Here is a 23,256-nt window from a genome sequence, read left to right on the forward strand (position 1 = left end):
CCAAACCCACCTGGGCGGTTCATAGCCTCTCCTGCTTCTCCTGAAACTCGGATGTGGCATCCATGTCTTAAATCCTTTAATGACAACCCAAGGCAACATCGCATTTGGACTCGGATATTCATCTGTGAACGTCCCTTTTTAAGGGGGTACAAGGAGCTCTCATTCACTCTCCCTACCAGGCACGACATGATCATAATCAACAACATAACATAAAGGAGAATTATAACCTGATATAAAAATGGACATCATTTTAATATTTGCAAACTCTAAGAACCACAAGTTTTACTGAAAGCACTAAAAATAGACACTAGCCCCTTAAGATTTTTAACCCCAGGGACCCAGTCTGATTTTAAGATAAGTCAAGTGAACTGAATGTCTGTGTGGACAGAAAATTCCAAACTCTTTATGAGTAAAAAAAAGTTTACAAAGCACTGTAATGTGATCAGGATTCAACTATGAGTTCTAAACTCGTGAAGTGGAAAACAAAGTGTTGCTTTCTAGCCAGGCAGGAGGGTGTCTGTCCTGACTTCACCCTGCCATGCCTGTTATATGTAACAGGCTTGATTAGGAACAGATTTTTTCCCAACTTCCTTTTTTTTTAAGAGTGATGAGTATTGGCTGATTTTCCTAAGGTTTGACGCATTCTTTCATGCCCATGTTGTGCAAATTAGATTATTGGGCATTCTATTTACGGCAGTTTGTTTATAGATGCGATTTTAAAAATAACTTTCAAGGTTTCATTGCTAATTGTGGAAAATCTTGAAAATAGAGTATAAAGTTAACAAAAATAATAATCTCACCATCTAGAAATAATCATTATTGATATTGGTATATTTAATTTGTATAATGCATATATATAAATATCACATGTGTATTATTAAACATTGTAGAGTCAAGCCATTAATACAATCTTTATTCTATTTTCTCATTTGACATTAAAAAGTAAGCATTTTCCTGTAACTTTAGAAATTATTTTAAAATACTTTAGTGGTTGCGTAATTGTCCATTTTTGGAGTTTATTTAACTGATCCCTATTATTCAGTATTTAAACTGCTCCCACTTTTTATTATTCTAAAGTCAAGACCTTAATTGCTTATTTATTTTTTTTTCTGTATTTATCCCTTAGGATATATTCCTAAAAGTGAATTTACTGGGTCAAAAGTGAGTTTAAGGATCTTAATAAGTTTTGTCCAACTGCTTTCATGCAAGGTGGTAACAATTTACACCTCCCTAGCAAAATGTGAGAGTGCTTTTATTAGTGTCCTTTTGGAACCAGGAACTGGTACCACTTTAAACATCTTTCTCATCTGATAGCCAAATATAAAGGTAGCACTTAGTTTTAATTCCCACGTCTTTGATTTCTCTGAGGTATCACTGTTGACTAACACAGACTCTTCATATATCATTTCTAATATAAATCATCATTGGTTGTAAGGTGCTTCCTAATTTCAGAGATGTTAAAATGTAGGGGGAAAATGATATGGCCTAGAAATGACAAAATGTTAACTATTTTATCTATTAACTATTTTAAACACTTTGTTTTCATATTTTTGTTAAATAATGCTTTTTCTCATTTAAATGCTTTTATTTTGTTTTTACGATACATTTTGATTAACAGAAAAAAGTTATGTTATAAAATTTGAGTTATTTTTGTTTATTTTTCTCTCTTCCTCTTTAATCCTTCCCGATCAAGAAATAAAATAACTGATCAATTAAGTACATTTTTAAAATTTATATGAAATTTATGTTGGTGTAAGGCATCCTACTCAATAGTCATTGTTTATGAAAATCATTATTTTAAAAATAATAATTTTTAAACAATCTGCCAAATTAAAACTTATGTAGTATGGTGGGAGTTTAAAATAGCATAACTGCTTTGGAAATTTGTTTGACAGTTTCTACTAAAGTTAAACACATACCCTCCTCTAACCTAGCAGTTCTACTCTTAGGTGTATACCCGAGAGAAATGAATGCAAACATTCACAGAAGGACTTGTACAAGAATGGTCATAGCGCATTTATTCATAACAACCAAAAAAATCATAACGCAAATGTCTAACAACAGAAAAATCTATCAACAAATTGGGGTACATTCATACAATGGAATACTACTCAGCAATGAAAAGTAACAAGCTATTGATATTCCTCACAGCACAGATGAATCTGGAAAACACTATATTGAGCAAAAGAAGCCAGGCAAAAAAAGAATAGATACTTTATAATTCTATTTACATAAAGTTCAATCACAGACAGAGCTAATCTATAGTGACTGAAGTCATAATGGTGAATACATGGCAGGGAGTGGATGGAAACAGTGTATATCTTCATCTGGGTAGTATGTACATAAATATATACATTCTTAATAATCATCCAGCTTGCTTAATATTTATGCATTTTACTGTATATTATACCCTCAATTAAAATAATGGAAAAAAAATTAAAGTACCAAAGAAGCTATGCTGTGGACTTTTTGAAAAAGTAGTTCACTTTGTACATTATCAAAATTAGGTAAAATTTAAGTTCAGAGTTTGCTGATGGTGTTTTCTAGTAATGTTCCTTTGATTACTTTGGATTTGTATGTGTACATTGCCAAAAATTAGGTATCATTTAATCTAAGAGATTAAAGGAAAGAAACATGAAAGGAGATTGCATTGCTGGTCAGTGATGTCTGATGTGTTATTTTCTGTTATAGTTTCAACAGAGCAAATACTGCCTTAGGAAAGAAATCTTGAACTGTAATAACCTTGTTAAATATGGCATTCTGATTGCAAATGTCCTGATCCCCAGTTATATTAATCAACTAGACACACAGGACAAATGCCAACCAGCTTTGCCACCCCAGCCAAATGATATAATTAGACCAGGGTCAAGCACAGAGCCTCCCTCTACCAGAACCCAAAGGAGTGAGACATGCTCTAAAATGAGGATTCTGCAATTCTCTTGTAAATTGCATTCCCAAAGGATCGATTTCTTCCACTGTAGCTAAAAAAGCCATTGAGTTTAGTAGCAAGAGGATCTGATGCAGTTTCTTAGTTTTTTAAGTTTTATTGGTTTTTCTTTAATGCTGTTTAAACCCAACTGGGTGAAATAGATGGTTGTAATACTTTAACTTTGAAAAGCACTCTACTGTTTACACAGCTCTTTACATATCTCACAATAGCCTATAATATATAAAGGGCAGGTACCATTATTGCCCCTTTATTTTACTAAAAGAAGAAGAAAACCTTAACTCAGAGCGTTTGGTCACAGGGACCAAAGCAAAGCCAGGTTTTCTGATTTCTAAGCCAGCACTTTTTCCACTGTACCACTGGCCATGGACCTGACACCTTAGCCCCACCCTCACCCTGCCCTACGAGGGTGTTCTGCTATATACTCAACTCTCTGGAATATGGTTTTGGCTAAAAATCTGCCTCAGAAACCCCCATCTCGCTCTGAACCAAATGTTTAAGAACCCCAAGGAAACCAAATCAAATCTAGCCCAGCTTTAGGGATTTTACTTTCGCCACAATGACTCCAAGCTTGTTACTGTGGGCCTGAAAACAGACCAGCGTTTTTCACACAAGGGCAGTGCTTGTGCTAGTGAGGTGGGCAGTAATTTACTCTACTGCATTCTTTTTTTTCTCCCTCAGGTAAAACTGCTAGCATAACATATTAGTTTGCCAAAACAAAGTAATTATGTTTATAACAGCCAGAATATGGTTCCTACCAGTTCCGTGTGACAGCTCGTATTTCCCTTTCCTTGTCTTCTTCCTTTTTTTTTTTTTTAGACAAATGATTGCTTTTTATTTTTTTATTTTTTATTTTTTATTTTTTTTTGCAGAGAAGGATCCGCCCTGAGCTAACATCTGTTGCCAATCTTCCTCTTTTATTTTTCTTCTCCCCAAAGCCCCAGTGCATGGTTGTATATCCTAGTTGTAAGTCTTTCTAGTTCTTCCATGTGCATGGCTGCCACAGCGTGGCAACTGACAGACAGGTGGTGTGGTTCTGAGACTGAGAAGCGAACCCGGGCTGCCAAGGCAGAGAGCATGGAACCTTAACCACTAGACCATCAAGGCTGGCTCATTCTTCCTTTTTTTTTTAAACGATGTTTACATAATCTAAGTAGGGGGCATCAGGGAAATGCAGTTTTTCACACTTGGCACAACCATTTTAGACCAAGCCCAATAGCAGAATCACCCCCACAGTGAGGCGTTGGGCCAGTTGGATAGAGTTAATGGTAAGGAGGGGCTGGTGTCTGCTTAACTGGTTTGATCCACACCAAGACCCCAAAACAGCTCCTTGGCACCACTGCAAGGACTTTCTGTATAGGAGATGTGGAAAGATGAGACAGTGTGGAAGGAAATAACCTAATAACGAGAAGTTCATCATCATGAGGAATGAGGGAAAGTCTGGCTCAGGTCCATGATTATTTTCCTCACTGTTCACACCTCCTTTCTACTCAGTCCATCCGGATTATTTCAGAATGCTGGTTTGGACCCATCCTTTCCAACTCTATTACTTGCTCTTACTTTTAAAATAGTCTAGATTTCAACCCAATTGCATTTCTTATACATATCACAACATTGCAGCTATGCCTTTACTTGTGTAAATTCCTGCTCCTTGGATTTCTTTCCTCCCATCTCCACACTTCAAAGTTCTTCCCATCCTATAGTTTCCAATTTCCTCACAAAGTAGATGCTCCCTTCCCTGAATTCTGTGGCTGTTTTACTTGTATCTGTTTATGATCTGTCACTTTACATGTTGTACTAACATCACTTAAAAGAGTTATTGTCACTATTAATCCACTGAACACTTACTAACTAAGCACTTTACACACAGATATTTAATCCTTACAACAACTCCGTAATGTACTTTACGAGTCAGGATAGGCTAGGCTTTGCTGCAGTAACAAAAAAAACTCCAACTCTAGTGGCTTACTACAACAAAGATTTCTTACTTATGTTTTATGTCCATTGTGTGTCGGTAGGGAGAGTCTGCTCATGGCAGTCAGGCTGACAAAGCAGCTGCCATCTTGAACATTGTTCATTGACAGACCAGTTATTAAATGCCATAGTCTGAAGTGAAATCTGTTATTTTTCTTCATAACTTATTGGCCAGAATTAGTCACGTGGCCGTAGCTACCACTAGGAGAGCCCATAATCTTCCCATCTTTCTGTAAAGAGCTGACATATTAGATGAACAATAATGATGAACATCTCAGATAGGTACTGTTATTATCCTCATTTTATAAATGAATAAACTAAGGTTCAGAGGGGTTAAGAAGTTATCCCAGGTCAGTCAGCCAAAATTTAAAATGAAACCTGCTTTATTCCCAAGCCAGAGCTTTTAATCTCCACGCAGTGTGGACTGTGTATCTTCCTACAAGCCTATCAGTTCTATATTAAAAACACCTCACCAACAGGATGCGTGTCTGATTCATCTTTGTACCCCAATGCCTAGCATAGTGCTCTGCGTGAAGTAGTAATACATAACTACTATACATTGATGAATTTTTTATTCTGTGTCAATTTTCCTACTTTTTCTCAGAACTCAGCATTCCTAGTAGTTAGAAGTTTTGGTATCAATTTTGGAATCTCTTTAACAATACAGAGAAGTATTCCTTTTCAGACCTCCTCATGTATAACAAAGAAATCCACCGTCCATATTATACCAAAGTACCAGTACGTCAACACTAACCATTTTTCTCACTAATGGGGATGGACGTTAAACCCACTGGTTTGCATAATACAGCACAGTCGAAAATATAAATTCCATGATATACTGAATGCCTGATTGCTAATTACTTGACCACAGGCAAGGCATCTGGGCCACACAAAGATAATACACAGAAAAAGCCGATGATTTCCATGTGTTTTTCAAAGCCATGGGAATCAAGATACTGGTGAAATTCTCATTGAATTCACCTGATTTTAGGAGCAGCTAGACAAATAGAATCCTATTAAGAAAATCAATAAGAGCAATTTAGATCTCTTTTGTCCTCTGGGTAAGAGTGGAATACGTTTCTCCTATGCAACATCCACTACACTGTCTGGGCTCCATCGACATTTTCTAAGTGCCATCACCACTGCCATTTTGGTCATTCTAACCAAGTAATGCCTGTGCCCAAATCCATAAATCAATGTTCCCAAAATGAGACTTGTGTAGAAAGAATGTCCCTGTTTTGTAAGGCTATGTGTTGTCTGCCAGACAGTCTAGGCAGAGCATGGGTTTACAACACCCATAATCACCTCATTAGGAACTCAGAAGAAGGCAGAATTCTTTCATATCTTAGAGTCCACAAAAAGTTAAGTGCTTCCAGAGTAAGCTCTACCGTAAAAAGCTCACTTGCATGGAATAGGAACGAAATTACTGTTAATTAAATAATGATTTGGGGAAGATGGACTTTCAGGATTCATTTTTTCAGCAAACATTTCTGAGAGCATATCCCATTCCAGGTACTCTGCTAGGTTTTTTGTTTTTTTTTTTTTTTTAAAGATTTTATTTATTTTATTTTTTTCCCCTCAAAGCCCCAGTAGATAGTTGTATGTCATAGCTGCACATCCTTCTAGTTGCTGTATGTGGGACTCGGCCTCAGGATGGACGGAGAAGTGGTGCCTCGATGCGCGCCCGGGATGAGAACCCGGGCCTCCAGCATCGCAGCGCGCGCACTTAACCACCAAGCCACAGGGCCGGCCCTCTGCTAGGTTTTGAGGATAGATAGAAACACTTCCTCTCTGCCCTCCAAGGTGTCACAAACTCACTCCGGACCTAGAACAGTAGACCAAGTGAATACTAAGCCTTGGGGCTGTGATCATTGTTTATGGCTGGCATCCATTCTGATTGGTCTGTGCCTGTGCTGTATCAGTTGTTAAAATACTTTTAGTTTCAGGCACATATAAACAAAAAAACACCAGCACCGTGATACTATAGCTTCTTACGTGCCAGGTAGTATTCCAAGTGTTTTATGCCCTTTGTCATTTAGAATTGTCATAACAACCCTCTGAAAGGTTATCCCAAACAATATTACTTCAGAGGGTTGTCATGACTATTAAAGGACATTGTCATAAAATACTTACAGAGAAGAAAACTGAGCCACAGGCAAGTTAAATTATTTGTCAAAGTCACAAAGCTAAGGAGTGGTCTTCAGACCCTGAAACCAGAGCACATACTTAGCTGCTGCAGCACTGTGGGAAAACGCAGTAGGAGGAAAAGGAAAAGACACTCTCCTTGGCAGAGTTTGGAGAAAAAGGATGGGATGTTCAGGGGATAGAAGGGACATCTGAGCTGTGACTTGAAACATGAGCAAGATTTGCCACACACACACACAAAAAGTGAGAAGGGGATTCAGAGTTATGGTGAGAGTGTGGGGTCAACATGGGGGCATAGCAGAAGATGTGAGAAGGGCCACACTGGGGGAGCTTTCTTTGTGTACCATGATCAGGCATTTTGACTTTATGCTGTAGGCAGTGGGGAGCAGCTGGAGCATTTCAAGTCTGGAGTGATATCATATTTGTATTTTAGGAAGGTAAGGCAAGAAAGAGAAACCAGACCAGGTCGAGAAGAGCCTTGTAAAAAAAGTAGATATTACTTTTCACGGCACTTCATGATACAAATTTGAAAATTTTGCAGAAAGTTGATGGAGCTGCCAACTCAACATTTCCCACATCCGTTGGGCAGTGGAGAATGGGGGAGTTCAAAGCATCTAGAAGCCAGTGTTATCCTCTACACAAATAAATCAAGAAGACTGATATCTAAGTACAGGCCTGATGAGGCCAATATTTGACAGCTTTTCTCTTCAGTAGCCAAGCGAATACACTTAAGGGAGATGACTTTTCCCTGTGGTTTTGCTTGATCCCCAACCTCTGTAACTAAGATATTGCCTCCTTGAAGCTGGAGCAAAAAAATACCTTGGGAAAGAATAAAAATTTGAATTCCTCCAACTCCCCCTCTCCTTGTCCATGACAGTTCGGTGAGGGAAGGAGGGGTCATGGAGTGTAGAATAGGATAACACTGACTGTAGGCCTGGCTTTGAGTGAGAGCTCTGCAGCTTACTAGCTCTTTGGATAATTTGCTTTAATGAGCTTCAGTTTCCTCCTCCATACACTAGGAATAATAATTCCTACCTCATAGGTTGTGAATTAATAATGGATGTAACATGCCTGGTACATAGTAGGCATTCAATAACCAGTAGATATTTATTGATTAAATTAAATTAGTGTTTATTAATTTAAAATACCGTCTTACTTCATTGATAACTTTGCAAATAAGATTCAGAGTCTCTAAAGAAACGTTTTGGCTATCCAACGAAGCGCTGGATGTATGTTATTTCAATAGTTTATGTTACCTGAGAGAATGGGGTTCTTAGGTCCCTGAGTGACTCATGTTCTTTGATAACTATTTCACCAAGGGGAATGAAACAGCTTGCACTGGTGCCGAAAGGAAAGCCATAGGATCCTAATGTCAAGGGCAGGGTGGCAGGGTCTGACAAAGCCTACAAAAGAGAGTGAGATGGAAAGGCCAGAATAGCCCCTTCCTCCTCCAGGTGGGAAAAAAATGTCATTTAATTGGGGAAAGAGTCACACATGTAGGTGAAAAGACAACAGAAAAGAAGAATCAATAGAGGTGGAGATGAGTTTAACTGGGTTTGTCCTTACTGCTAAAAAATGTGAGAACTTATTATTTATAATCATCTTGGCATCATTACGCAGTTGTCAGTGTCATCTTTTGTCAGGTGTTTGAAGAACTCTTTCTAAAATGTTTGCTTCCCTTTGGTGAAAGGAAGGAGAAGAGTTTTGTCAGCCCTCTGTTGTATTTCCAGCTTGTCAGGATTGTGAAGAGAGAGAATATCTCGTCTCGTGGCTCCTCTCGGTGTCCTTTCTCACGCAGCCTTTGTTAAAACACGGGAAGGGACAGCGCTTTGCTGCAAATTGTACAAATAGGATGAGTTGAGATTGGCTTTGCCTTACTACACTGTTGGTGCATTTCACTAAACTCTAGATTTTTTCCCTATTCCTTTATTTATTTAGTCTAGTGACTTTTATTTTTCTTTCTATTTGGGAGGGAAAAATTGTTTTGCAATCCCAATTATAAAGATATAGTCTTCATATTTGATGAACAACACAAGAAATATGGTGCTAGATATAAATGAATGTTAGTTAATAATCAGCATGATCACTGTAATGTCATTTCAACACTTTCTTTCCCCTTGGTTCTTCCTTTGATTTTTTTAAATTTGCAGTTACTTGCTTTCAATGTTATAAAGGTTATCCTAAAGAGTAGAAATCAGAGTAATAATATATATCAAAAAAACCAAGATGCAATACAGTGGTGTTAATAAGATTAGTCGTAGCTTATAATTAAGGAGGGCTGGGACTTATGTTTTAAGCTGTGGGCATTATTTATTCTCTCTCTCTCTCTCTTTCTGTCTCTCTTTCTCTCTCTCTCACACACACACACACAGACTCATTCACTTGCAAAGATAAAATTTCACAGATAAAGAACTGAATCTTGGAGAGCTGAGACTTGTCTAAGATCAAACAGCCGGAAAATGATGGATCCAAGAACGTGGCCTTTCAATGGCCTTTACATTGTCATTCACAGGGAACCACTGAAGGACTGTGGTACTGCCTTGAAGGGAGGGACCTTGTCTTATTCATCTTTGGACCCAGCTCCTAGCACAGAACAGAGTGGAACAAGGGGTGACGTAACTAGTGCTTTATTTTAGGAAGATAAATCTGGCAAGGATGAGTGGGATGAAAAGAACAGGAAAAGACTGGTGGCTGGAGAACAGTTAGATGGTACTGCAGTAATACAGAAAAAAAATTAATGAGATTATGAATGAGGGAGCGGCGTTGGGAAAGGAAAAGAAGCCATGAATGTGAAAGGGATTTAGGAATAGTGAATCCATGGGACTTGATAACCATGTGCAGGCAGTGAGGGGTCCAGGTCCTCTGATGAATATTCATTCATGTAGCAGATATTGCTTGAGCGTCATCTGTGTGCCAGGAACTATTCTAGATGATGGGATACAACAGTGAATTAGGGAAACAAGGATCTTGCTTTCATGGAGCTTATATTCTAATTGGAGGATGTATTGGTCAGGGTTCTCCAGAGAAACAGAACCAGTAGGTTATATGCATCCCACTATATTTATATATATAAATATAGATAGATATTTTTCAAGAGATTGGCTTATGTAATTTTAGGGGCTGGGAAATCTGAAATCTGTAGGGCAGACCTACAGGCTGGAAACTGAGCAGGAGCTGATGCTGCCGTCTTGAAATAGAATTTCTTCTTTCTCCAGGAATTCCGTTTTGCTCTTAATGTCTTTCAGCTGATTGGATAAGGCCCACCCAGATTATTTAGGATAATTTCCTTTATTTCAAGTCAACTGATTGTAGATGTTAACCACATCTACAAAACACCCCTGGATTACTGTTTGATTGAATAACTGGGCACTGTAGCCTAGCCAAGTTGACACATGAAACTAACCATCACAAAGGAGATGTAAGAATGACCAGTGGATGGAGGGAAATAACTCAGGCTGTTATTGACTAACCACTGGCTTCTGTGGATTGGAGACTCAGGGAAGGTTTCTCTGCGTGAGCAGATAGAGCTCCATCTTACAGATGAGGCAGCTGAAACTTGGGGTTACCAAGTGACTTATTTAAGCTAAAACAGCTAATGATTGGCCCTGCCGTCTTTCTGACTCCAGCATATGTGCAGGAAACACAACAGAGGCCTGCCTCCTGGGAACAGTCAAAGGGACCAGAATGTTGACTTCTTTCCCAGAAGGGACACCAGCTGGTAAGCAAGTTCAGATTAGGAACTTGTTTCCTGAGTGCACAGCCTGAACACGGGGAGGTGCATATTGCTTTTGGCGGGGGCGGGAGGTGGTTTCATCCAATGTCAGCCTCTCCCTCACATCTCTCGTGGCCCTGGGACTGGCCTTCTTTCCGCTCAGCCAAGGGCTTTTGTATGAGCCAATCATTCTGCCTGAAATACCCTTCTCCCCTCCCCTTCAAGTGGATAATGTCTGTGTACCCCTCAGACCTTAGTTTTGGCACTTTATCTGGGAAACCTTCCCTGAGGACCCAAACTAGGATAAATCTCCCAGTTATAAGCCCCCTCAAGCTCCCTGTCATAACATGGTACTTAGCACTGTTGACATTAAATAGTTTATTTATATTATTTTATTAATGTCTGCGTCTCCTGTTTTACACCCTAAAAGAAGGAGCCAAATCGCTATCACACTGATTCCTGGTGCTGAGCAGGATTCTTGGCATATACCACTTGTTGTTGAATGCATGGATAAAGGAATGAATTAATGTGATGTATGGCTTCCAAGCAGTAAATCTGCAGGCTTTCCAGACCACGATCTGGGCACATAATGACACACCCAGATTACTCCTGTCCTTTTTCTAATCCCTAATCTGGTCATATCCTGTATATAGCTAATCCCATCCTTGGCACATGGGTTCTTTTCAATTTCAATTTAAAAGGTGGCACTTCCTGTACGCTTCTCTAACGTGGAGGTCCTTTTTCAGCATTTGAGCCTGAAGCCCTCTAACACAAAGAAAACTGTTAGAACAAAAGAAGACGAAAGTGAGAGAGAATAGAAGTTTTCCAGGATAGTGCACCACTGAGGAGAGAGAGAGTCAGGCGTGGATGGAATGTCCTAGAGAAGCCCTCATACTTAAGACAGACAGTTCTCTCTCTTCTTGCCCCAGGCGAGAAATTCTGACTGCTTCTGCCTGTGGTCTGGAGTCTTGTGAGTGAGAAGAAAAGCTTCGGACTTCCTGGTATTGCTGAGTCGGCTCTTGTAAGCCAAGTTGAAAGAAAGTTCAGTTAGGAGGCCTTCCTGCACCTACTAAATGCCCCCCTCATCCTGCCCCTCAGATGAAGGCTCCCAAGGGCTGGTACATGAACGTGGCAGTAGAGTTGAACACATCAGGAAATGTTACAGTACCTTTCACTCGGCTTCTGATTTGACAACCAGCGGCCATAACAACTTAAAATGTCATTTGTGTTGTTAAATGCTTCCAGGAGCTCTTCTGCCCTTTTATGTTAGACCCTCAAATATTAATGGAAATGAGCCTTTATTTTGCAGTTGTCTTCTGGCTGTGGGAAAAGAAACTTTGGATTTATTTACAAGTAGCTTCTATCGAGGTGTCCTGAAAGGTCTGTACCAGTGTCTCTACTTGCGTTCTTTCTACGAAACCTTCTTTCTATTGAGAAAGAGAAAAATCTCTCAGTTTCTATGTTCTCTCCATTTCTGAAACTTGGAAGATTCGGTTTTCTATCCTATAGTACACTCCTGGGATCCAGACCAATTTGGACATCACCACAGGGTATAGCAGGAAGTTGGCCCAGGAGGTTAGGAGACAGAGGTTCAAGTCTCGGCTTTGCCACTGAGCAGCTGAGTGACCCTGGACAGGGCTCTGGGCTGTAGGGGACTAGGTAGTCTCTGCAGTGACTGCCGCTCTAAGATGTATGGTTCTCATTGCAGGCATCTTTTCCACAAGTCCTGTGTTGACCCCTGGCTTCTAGACCATCGCACCTGTCCCATGTGCAAGATGAACATTCTTAAAGCCCTAGGGATCCCGGTAAGCACAGCACAGCCTACAGCATCGTCATGTCTGTCTTTCTGCATTACTCCCAAAGCAGGGAGAAAACATCATCCCTGGATTTTCTGTGTCGCCTCAACCCCATAGCAGTGGTGTCATCTCACGAGGCCCCAAGAGTACTCCCGTGTCCAAAAGCACTTCTCCTCTCACTTTTTCTGAATCTGAGAACATCACGACCCTCTCACCATGTCGATTTTCTTTGTCTGTGAGTCAGGATGCTGCTTATGCAGCTCACGGGCTTCTCATCTGGGCTGCAGTGTGTGAGTACAGGCGGGACACCAGCAGAGGCTTGACCGGCCAGTTGTGCATTGATTACCTCTTGTGTCATTACCCCTGCGCTGTCATCAAGGAGATCTGCGTGCCACACTTTCTGATGTTGCCCCACAATCACCTAGCTCTCAGAGGAAAGGAGCTCTTCCCAACAATGGGAGGGGAAGACAGCTGCTGGGAATCTGGCTCAGAGCCTCTGCTGAACTCAGATCTCTGTGGAGAACTTGAGTGAGCAGGAAACCAGAGCCAGAGCCACTTAATTCTAGTGCTTCCATCAAGCTGGTCCCCTCAGTTATACATTTTATAAATTTAGTCTCTTCCCCATTGCAGAGAGAATCCCACCAGCTGGCTGGCTTGATGCTGCAGGAAGACTTTCCCAGGACCATATCAAGTGAGACACCAGCTGCTGTGGGGAGGGCAGGAAGCAAACCAGGCCACCAAATCTGAGGGCTGCACAGAGAGATATGAGAAAAACGCAGGCACTGTCTAAAAGAAGCTAGACAAACAGGGTCCAGAAAGCAGCATCTCTCCCTCCCCCCCAACTTTGTTGCAGGCTCCCTGTTGTCACTCCTCACTACTAATGGCAGACAATAAAGCGAATGTCAGTAGTCCCAAGATGTCACTGAAGAAGGAAGGATCAGATCAGATATCAAAGGTTTTCTTTAATGCCAAAGGGCTAATTATCCTAGGAACATCAGAGTGACTCTGTTGGAGAAGGCACACCTGAAGCATGATGAGGTCGTGCATTGGCTGAATTTTCTACCCTGTACTAGCTGTCTCCATGCCAGCTGTATGCTGATTTTCACAGTTGATACACCAGACACAAATCAACTTGTGTGACTACATATAGCTCTGAGCTAGGGTTGAAGAGCCATGCATTAAATTTTCAGACCAGAGTTGTAAATGCATAATGCATTCAAGGTGAAAATCAATTACAGTGAACATGAAACATTAGTAAAAACCCAACATCTCTACCAGATACTGGTGACTTCGGAAATTGAACTAGTGTTTGCAGTTTTCACATTTATGGCTGTAACTAGTTCTTACAAGGGAGAGGGAAAATATATGTACGTGTGTGCTTGCATGTGTATATGTATGTCTTTGGTCTTCAGAATCTTTAAAACACTCACAATTAAAAGTAGACAGTCACATCGTTTGACCTAGTTCCTATTGCTCAGGATATTTTCAAAGCTCCTAAGTGTCGATCCCAGTGTTTCTTGGTTGAGAGAATGAAACCAAACCACCCCCAGTGGTTAAATTTTGTCCTAATAGCATTTGACTCCAGACTTTCCCTGGGGAAGTATAACTTCTCCAGAAGCTACTTGTAAATGAGTTGAGTTTAGAGCTATTCATTGTTTTTAAAATACAATTATTGGGTGGCCTTTTGGCTTATTTCCAAAACTAATAACATTTTGACTTTTACCAGTGGGCATTCTGGCTTGATGCCTAGCAAGTCTGGATAGGATTTTACTTAGCACACTTGACTTTCAGAAAAATAAACATCAGTAGCATCTTTTTGATTTTGTCAAGGATTCTTAAAGGCCAGCCGAACAGGAACATGACATACATCCAAGCTCCCCCTAGAGAACAGAACATCCTCCGTGAAGAAGATGGCACGCGTAGGGTGCTTCTTCTCACGAAGCACCAAGGCATATGGCTACCCTCCGTGCCTTCCTGAGGCTTTTCTGTTTTTTTCCTAGAGCATGATACTCAAGTCTGGATCTGGGAGGAATGTACCCCACTCCGTCCTTCGCCGTGGGGTAGCGCCATGCCTAAATTATACCAGAGAGATGAAGTCTTCACTCCATTCTTATAACTTTCCATGTCATTGGACAAGCGCCCAGCCTTCTCAACTAGAAAACACTTCCTATAGCTAACTGAAACCTTTCTTATGTGGCATAAAGAAATTATTTTACAATTTTCCTAAATTCCTTATATTCCATTTCTTCTTAATCAAGGAAAATTGAAGAAATCCTGTCAGTCTGTCTTATAATTGGTGCCTGTTGGTCCTTATGTCTGTGTCCCTTACACGTGCTAAGTACTTAATAAATGTTTGTGGCATTGTAGGCCTTCAGAGTCTGAAGGCTGTAGTCACAGAATCTGATTCATGAAACTCACCTTGATCTTCCTTTGAACAATGTCCACTCAATTACAACCAATGATTTGGTTGTAATCCTGATCCACTAGATTGTCCAAATACAAGTGGTGAGGTTTTTCTGTTTGTTTTTGTTTTTAACTGAGTATCCTTATGCTTGCCTGTGCTGTAAGGCAAATAAATATAAGGTGAAAGCTAAGAGCTAGGGACATTTTCATTTTGTAAGTGGATTTCTCTAAAATGAGCTAAAGAATGAGGGCATAGTTCGCAGATCATGAAATTCCCATTACAATGTGATCTTTTTCCATTATGTTTTGCCAAGAGAAGTAAAATCCTGAACTGAAAGGGGAGAAAAAAGTCCTTTATTGTCAGAAGTGTTTTCATCCCTTTATCTCCATTACAGTACTTCACCCTCCTTTCTCTCCAGTCAGGCCTAGGCGAGTCTTTATAGGATGACAGAACACAGGTTTCCGTGAGTACTCCTATAAGATACCATATAACCTGGGCCTTTCATACCCCAACAAACACCTGCTCCTGTCACTCTTATCCTGGTATGAATAGGATGATTGTTATTGAACAGAAAATCCAATGTAGCTAGTGTATTCACAAGTCCCTATCTATTTAGCAGTTGGGTTTTTTTGAGGACCTTCCTCATGCTAACTTGAATTTGAATACCTATACCATGTTCACTTGTAGATGGTATTTGACATCTTTTACTAAACATTATGACTATAATTTCTCTTAGAGGTATATAAATTGGGTTTCTTTTCAAAATATTATTCTATTTGATGAACCACTTAGAGTAGATATAAACTGTGAGGTTGTGTAAGGATGGTCTATTAAATATCATATCTAAGCCAAATTATTCATTCCTGCTACCATTAACAGTCTCACTGAGCTAAATAGCTCTTTCTCTTTCCCTCTCCCCCCTCCATTAAAGATATAATACTGTTCCCACTAGTCCACAAAGTAAAAGGAAACACGCCGCATCATAATTAATCAAATAATTTTTTTTTTTGCTGAGGAAGATCTGCCCTGACCTAACATCTGTGCCAATCTTCCTCTATTTTGTATGTGAGTGGCCACCACAGCATGGTGGTGTAGGTCCGCACCTGGGAACCAAACCCAGGCCGCCAAAGCAGAGCGCACTGAACTTAACCACTAGGCCACAAACAATTTTTTTAAAAAAAGAAAAGAAAGAAAACAAAGGAACAATATCAACAAGAAAAATCAACATTTTGAAAAATGTCAATTGCTGATGCATATATGATTGCATTCAGGTGCTTATGGCTGAAAGAATAAACAGCACAGTGTCCTCATTGTGAAGTCTTTCCTCCCTGATATCCCACACCCAACTGGTTTTGCTTATAAGCATCTTCACATAGTGTGTGTCGGGGGGAGGACTTACTTCTCCTTCTACCTTCCTGGGTTGTCCACCTGGGGCCCTGTAAATTAGACTCATAAAAGACAGATTAATAAGAGAAAATCAAACAAGTTTATTAACACATGCATCGCACATACACATGGGAGCACTTAACAATGAGTAACTCAAAGGGATGGTTAGAACTTGGGCTTACATAGCATCTTAAGAAAAGAATAAGAAATTTTCAGAGAGGTGACGACACAGAAGAAAAAGGCTTTGAGTTCCTAGGGCAGCAAGTTATGGGAAGGTAAATATAAGGGGGGAAGCTAATGGCAGACAAGGGCATGTTAGTAAGGTTTGTTTGTACAGATCCATTTTGGTGTCAACTCCCAGTCTCTGGTCATAAAAATGTTCTTCTTGGTACAAGGAGTAGGGGACACCTTTACAAATTTATGTCCTGCTTTTAGGCAAAGAGGGGAGGGGAGAGAGCATTTCTTTATCTGCTTCTTCTCAGTTGTCTTCAGCTCAAAATAATCCTATGCCAGTGGAGCATATTTTGGGGTGGCGTATTCTGCTACCCTTGAATAGCATGCCTTACCTTTGTACAAAACTTGACAGTTTTTAAAGTATTTTCTCAAATCCTCCCTTAATTGGTCTAGTGCTGATACTAACATTCCTAAGTTTTCAAAGCAGTAAACTGAGACTCAGATAAGATTTTCAAATCAGTACTTACTAGGCACTTAATAATTTGTCAGACACTATGTGAGGGCTTGGAATTCAAGACCTATATAATGTAGTTGCTTCACTTTAAACAGCTTGTGTCTCACTTATATGTGGGATTTAAAAAATTGAACTCAGAGAAACAGACAACAGATTCGTGGTTGCCAGAGGCAGGGGGTGGGAGGTAGACAAAGTGAGTGAAGAGGGTCAAAAGGTACAAACTTCCAATTATAAGATAAATAAGTGCTGGGGGTGTAATGTACAGCATGGTAAGTATAGTTAACAATACTGTATTGTGTATTTGAAAGTTGTTAAGAGAGTAGATCTTAAAGTTCTTATCATAAGAAAAAAAATTTGTGACTATGTGAGGTAATGGATGTTAACTAAACTTATTGTGGTAATCACTTTACAATATATACATATATCAAAGCATTATGTTGTGTGCTTTTAATATAATTTTACATGTCAATTATTTCTCAATAAAACTGGAAAAAAAAAACTTGTGGACTAGTAGAGTGAGACGAACACAGTAACAACCATAACAGAGTGGGAAAAGTGCAAATAAAGTGTTAGAGTATCAAAATGACCACCAGGCAGGGAGAAAAGGTGCACCTACTCAGAAAAGATGACATTTGGCCAGGGAATTGAGGGGTGATTAGGAGTTCACCAGGGTTAGTTTGAGACCCTGTGATGAGAAAGGGGAGAGGGCTGATTGGGGCAGATGTCATCCTGAGCAGAGGAACAGCATAAGTAAAGCACTGAGATAGGAAATAGGTGGTATCTTATGTGTGTTTCCAAAGGCCAAGGTGAGGCCAGAAAAGTAGGCTGGGGTAAGGCTGTAGAGTGTCTGTTTTGCCATGCTAAGGAGCTTATAATTCATCCTTTAGGAGAAAAGAAGAATCATAACTGTGTTTTTACAAAAGAATGTTCTGGTGAGAAAGTGGAGAATGGAATATTACTGGGGAAGAAACTGAAGGGAGACTGATAAAGGGGAGAGAAATGTTAATAACATACCTGCTCATGTCCAATATCACAATCAGTAAATTTGGTGGATCGGTCATTCAGTGAATTGACTTTTGACAGCTTGAGTTTCAATAAATTGTCTCCCTTTCTATAGAGATGGAGAAGGCAAAAAGGAGAGACAATACAGAGAAAAGGGAATGAGCTGAATTTGAGGATTTGTGGGATGATGGAGATTTCCAAACACAAGTGTGGAGCTCAGGAGACTGGTTGAAGAGCAGAAAACCAGGACAAGAGTCCAGCTCTTTGAATTTCTTGCCTTGTGCTCCCAATGAGTCCATGAGTTGTAGATTTTCTCTCTTAATGAACTTTGAACACAGTGTAGCCATTGTGATATTAATTCAGTCAATGTCAGCCCAAATTCTCCTCACCCAATCCTGCCCATCCTGATCTATAACCATTGGCAATGCAAAACCGTGTAGTAATTATCATCACGCAAGGCAATGTTGATGTTCAGACCAGAGAAAACAATTTAATAGCTATTCTAAGTATTTCTCAAAACCATATCTCTCTACCACCACCTTTAAATATAATTTTTATGAATTTGGGTAGAGGCATAACAACTAAAAGTCACTTAAAAAGCTGTTTGTGGAAGAGGTATAAATATATTCAATATCACTTCAAACAGGAGAACTACCAAAGAGTAAAACTTGCAAAGTTGGCCAATAATAGAATAGTCTACCAAAGCTGGCCAACGCAGGCTGCCTTGCAAAGCAAAGAGCTCCTATTTCTGTGTTGTTCAAGTGGAGCTGTCAGGGATATTGAGGGGAAGGAGTCTTGCAATGACTGGATAATTAAACTAGATGGTCTCACTCTAGTTTTATGATTCTAAGATTTTAATTTAGAGGAATTAACAAATGTGTGATCAATTGCATGTTGAGTAAATAGGACTTTTTTCTACAGCTGGTTTTTTGGCTTATGTTGAACAACAACAACAAAATAGCCTCACCCTGTGCTTTTGTGTGCATGTTTCTGTGTATATGTGTATCTCTGATTAACAGTTCACAATGAGTCAGATTCTATCCCCATCTCATGTCATCACTGCATTTGCAAACAATGCATGGGTCTTTGGGGGTAATTATTAGGCTGTCAGCTACTCCCTATATGAGTAGTAAACACTATATATAAGGAAGGGCTATCATTATAAATAAATGTTATTCCCCCTGAGTAATTATTATTAATATTTGGATATTGCTACTTTTGGAATTAAAACCTTGTGTTAGATTTAAATGGAACCCTTGGAAAGGAAATTTTGGAAGATGTTTTCATGTTAATTACAGAAACTATATGTGGAATATTTTTAAATAAAATGGTTCGGGAAGAAAACAGTAAAGAACTTGGTTTTTCATGGAGACAAAATATTTAGGCTATAGACACTTCATCTCTAACTTGATGACATACACTAAGACGAGATCTTTTTCTACTCCTGGCAGCCCAATGCCGACTGCATGGACGACTTGCCCACCGACTTCGAGGGATCTCTGGGAGGTCCACCAACCAACCAGATCACCGGTGCGAGCGACACGACCGTAAATGAAAGTTCAGTCACTTTGGACCCTGCTGTCCGGACTGTGGGAGCCTTACAGGTGGTCCAGGATACAGATCCCACCCCACAGGAGGGAGAAATCATCTTTACTACCAACAGTAAGTTCTGCTGAGCTTAGAAGTGCCATGGTCAAAAGGGCCATTGCCTCATGGGAATTGGAAAAAGACACTTTTCCTCAAGAAGAAAAGAAATTAAATGAGTATAACACTGCCAGGCTAAACAATCATACCTGACAGGCCTTTAGAAGCCCAGCTCTTTCCAGAGCCAGCAGGGCAGACAGCAGACCTGGCTCTGTCTTGCCTGCCCACACACTGACACCAGGGCACACACCACAGCACTGCAGGTACCCCCATGGTCCCTGAAGTGGGTAGGGTGGTGGGTTTGGCTTCTGAGAGTGAAGGGCAGCTGAGGAAAGTGACTGCAGGGTATACTCAGCGGAGGGGAATAGGGCCCAAACCTACTCACTGTGTTTGTGTGTGTGCACATGTGTGTGTGTGCACGCATGCCCTTGAGCCCTCCTGAGTGTGTGCATGGCTGTCTGAGCTGGTCTGGACTGCATGCAGGAGGGTGCTCTCCGTTGTTACTGCAGGACTCAGATGTAAATGGCACCCCTTTAGATGGGCATCTTTGCAGTACAACCTAACCCCCTAGACACAGTGGCACATTAATATGTCTTTTGAGTTTCTTCCCCATCTCCTGCATGGACTCTAACTAAATAGTGTTCTGTTTGATGATAGTTATAAAAATATTAAAATAGCTATTATTAAATAAACTGTTATTAATAAAGCTGTTATTAAATAAATTTATGAAAATATTAAAAATAGCATCAAAATTGAAGCTAAATCCTAAAGCATCTACTCTTCATTCTAATACAGTAGATAGAAAAGCTTCAAAAATTCTAAGAAAATCAGCCTGCAAATTAATTTAGCTTGAAGGTTTAAAAGGGTGGGTTGATATTGCAATTTTTAAATAAGGTATATTTTTTCCCTAAATGGAAGTAACCTATTAACTATAGAAAATTTGGAAGTATAGACAAGCAGATTAAAACATTTGGGGATATTTCCTTTTAAGTTGGCCTCTTTTTTATATATTTGTGATATTTATAGAATTTGTAAAATCATTCCTGCTGAAATTTCAAGATATGAGTTTTTCTGATGAAGAAACTAACAGTCCTCATTGTTGAAAGATTGAGAGATGGAGAAAAGAATTAAAAAATGCAAAAATCGCTTAGTACCCCACTACCCAGAAATAAATGCTCTTGACATTTTGGTGTATTTCCTATAATCTTTTGTGATGTAGTTGAGACAATACCATAGGGGTTGAACATTGAATATTGGAACCATAGAACTTGCACAGGACCTCAACAAAGTAACTTCAAGTGGAACTTGATGGTAAATGCCCATGTAGGGTTTATTGGTTTTGGTTAGGTAAGAGTTTTAACTTTGAAAACTTGACTTTCAGAGGCATAGGGACCTCAATATTGAAACACTGACCATTAGACATTAAAAGTCCTTAAAGATAGATTTCCATCCCTTTGTTTTGAAGGTCTAGGGTGGTACCGTCTAATATTAATATAATGCAAGCCATATGTAATTTTAAATTTGCTATAACCACACTAAAAAAATAATAAATGGGTGAAGTTCATTTCAATAGTATATTTTATTTAACCCAAGATACCTGAAATATTTTATATTCTTTTTTTTGTACTAACTCTTCAAAATCTGGTATTTTACATTTACAGCACATCTCACTTACATTTACAGCTGCATTTCAAGTGCTCAGGAGCCACATGTGGCTAGTGGCTACCGTATTGGAGAGCACAGATCTAGAATCCTAGTAATTTAGGGATAAGAGAACCTTAAAAATCATTTAATCTTTACCATGATAAGCTTCTAATTTTTTTTATTGATGTTTTAATAGTTTATAACATTGTGAAATTTTGGGTTGTACATTTTTGTTTGTGTATCACCATATATACGTCTCCCTTCACCCCTTGTGCCCACCCCCTACCCCCATTGCCCCTGGTAACCACAATACAGTTTTCTCTGTCCATGTGTTGGTTTATATTCCACACATGAGTGAGATCATGCGGTGTTTGTCTTTCTCTTTCTGGCTTATTTCACTTGACATAATACCCTCCAGGCCCATCCATATTGTTGCAAATGGGACGATTTTGTCTTTTTTTTATGACTGAGTAGTATTGCATTGTATATATATACCACATCTTCTTGATCCAATCATCAGTCGAGGGACACTTAGGTTGCTTCCACTTCTTGGTTGTAGTGAATAATGCTGCAATGAACATAGGGGTGCATAAGCCTCTTTGGATTGTTGATTTCAGGTTCGTTGGATAGATTCCCTGTAGTGGGATAGCTGGATCATAGGGTATTTCTATTTGTAATTCTTTGAGGAATCTCCATACCGTTTTCCATAGAGGCTGCACCAATTTGCATTCCCACCAGCTGTGTATGAGGGTTCCTGTTTCTCCACATCCTCTCCAACATTTGTTGTTTTTTGTCTTGGTGATTATAGCCATTCTAATGGGCCTGAGGTGATACTTAGTGTTGTTTTGATTTGCATTTCCCTGATGATTAGTGATGTTGAACATCTTTTCATGTGCCTATTGGCCATCTGTATATCTTCTTTGGAGAAGAGTCTGTTCGTTTCCTCTGATAAGCTTCTAATTTTTACCATGAGAAAACTGTGGCCCAGAGGAGTAAGTAGCTGACTCAGGTCAAACAATAAGTTCTCTTTTCAGAGTACAAGGTGGTCACGTAATTTTTCCAATTAGTGGACATCTTCAATTACCATCAGATATATCACCATTAGTGGTCTCAGTGAATTATATTAGAAAGCCTGATAACATTTTGCCAGCGGTTCAAAAACACTGAAAGCATGAGCTTTTTTTGAGCCCATAAAAAGAACCAAATCAACATGGGTCATCTTCCTTGCAATAAAATAATTATTTGATTTTTAAGGGAAAATGTCATGTTAGATTCTTTATTTTGAAAAGTGGCTACATACTTGTTACATTTCAGTAAAGCCCAGATACCAAATGAAAAGGCAGAGTTTGTGGGTTAAAATACATCTAAAAATGAAATGGAAAATTATGGTCTGTATCCATATAATTCACAATCCCTAAACTGTTTTTGCCCAAAATAGACTCAGGGTGTTTAGGTCATAGCAGGCATCCAGTAGCTGTTTACTGAATGACTTGAGGTGAAAGTGTTCAATCTAAGCTCAAAGCAGGGAGCTTCTGTTCGCAGCAGAAGGGAAAATGCCAGGTAATTTCAAAAGAAGGTATTGATAAAGATGAAGAGACAGGAGCCATGAGATCACAGCTGAAGACTGATGGCTTGTGTGAATATGGCTAGAGAGATCATTCTCTTAGTACAGAAACTGAATTTTTCCCATAAAATATTTTTCCTAAACCATTTAATTCTGATAAGTTTTATTTGTTGGGATTTAACAGACTATTCCAAACATAATCATTCTGATTAGATGTTAATGGTTTATACCATTAACCAAATGGCTGTAGATGCCTTAAGGGGAGAATTCTCTGCTCTCTACAGGTTTGTAAATTGCCTAGTGCCGTAACTCAAATAATCAATAAATGAACAAATACAGATGCATGAATA

General features: G+C 39.4%; 1 protein-coding gene across 1 annotated transcript in view; it reads left to right on the plus strand.

The window, feature by feature from the left end:
• RNF150 (ring finger protein 150) overlaps positions 1-23,256 on the plus strand; it is a 243,064-nt gene that overhangs the window by 174,396 nt on the left and 45,412 nt on the right. Inside the window, exons 5-6 of the mRNA XM_004426471.3 lie at positions 12,487-12,583; positions 19,506-19,716. Of these exons, the coding sequence (XP_004426528.1) occupies positions 12,487-12,583; positions 19,506-19,716 (308 nt within the window). The remainder of the gene's footprint in view (positions 1-12,486; positions 12,584-19,505; positions 19,717-23,256) is intronic.

Source organism: Ceratotherium simum, chromosome 12 (genome assembly GCF_057802395.1).
Source record: "Ceratotherium simum simum isolate JZ-2026a chromosome 12, ASM5780239v1, whole genome shotgun sequence".
Lineage (NCBI taxonomy): Eukaryota > Metazoa > Chordata > Mammalia > Perissodactyla > Rhinocerotidae > Ceratotherium > Ceratotherium simum.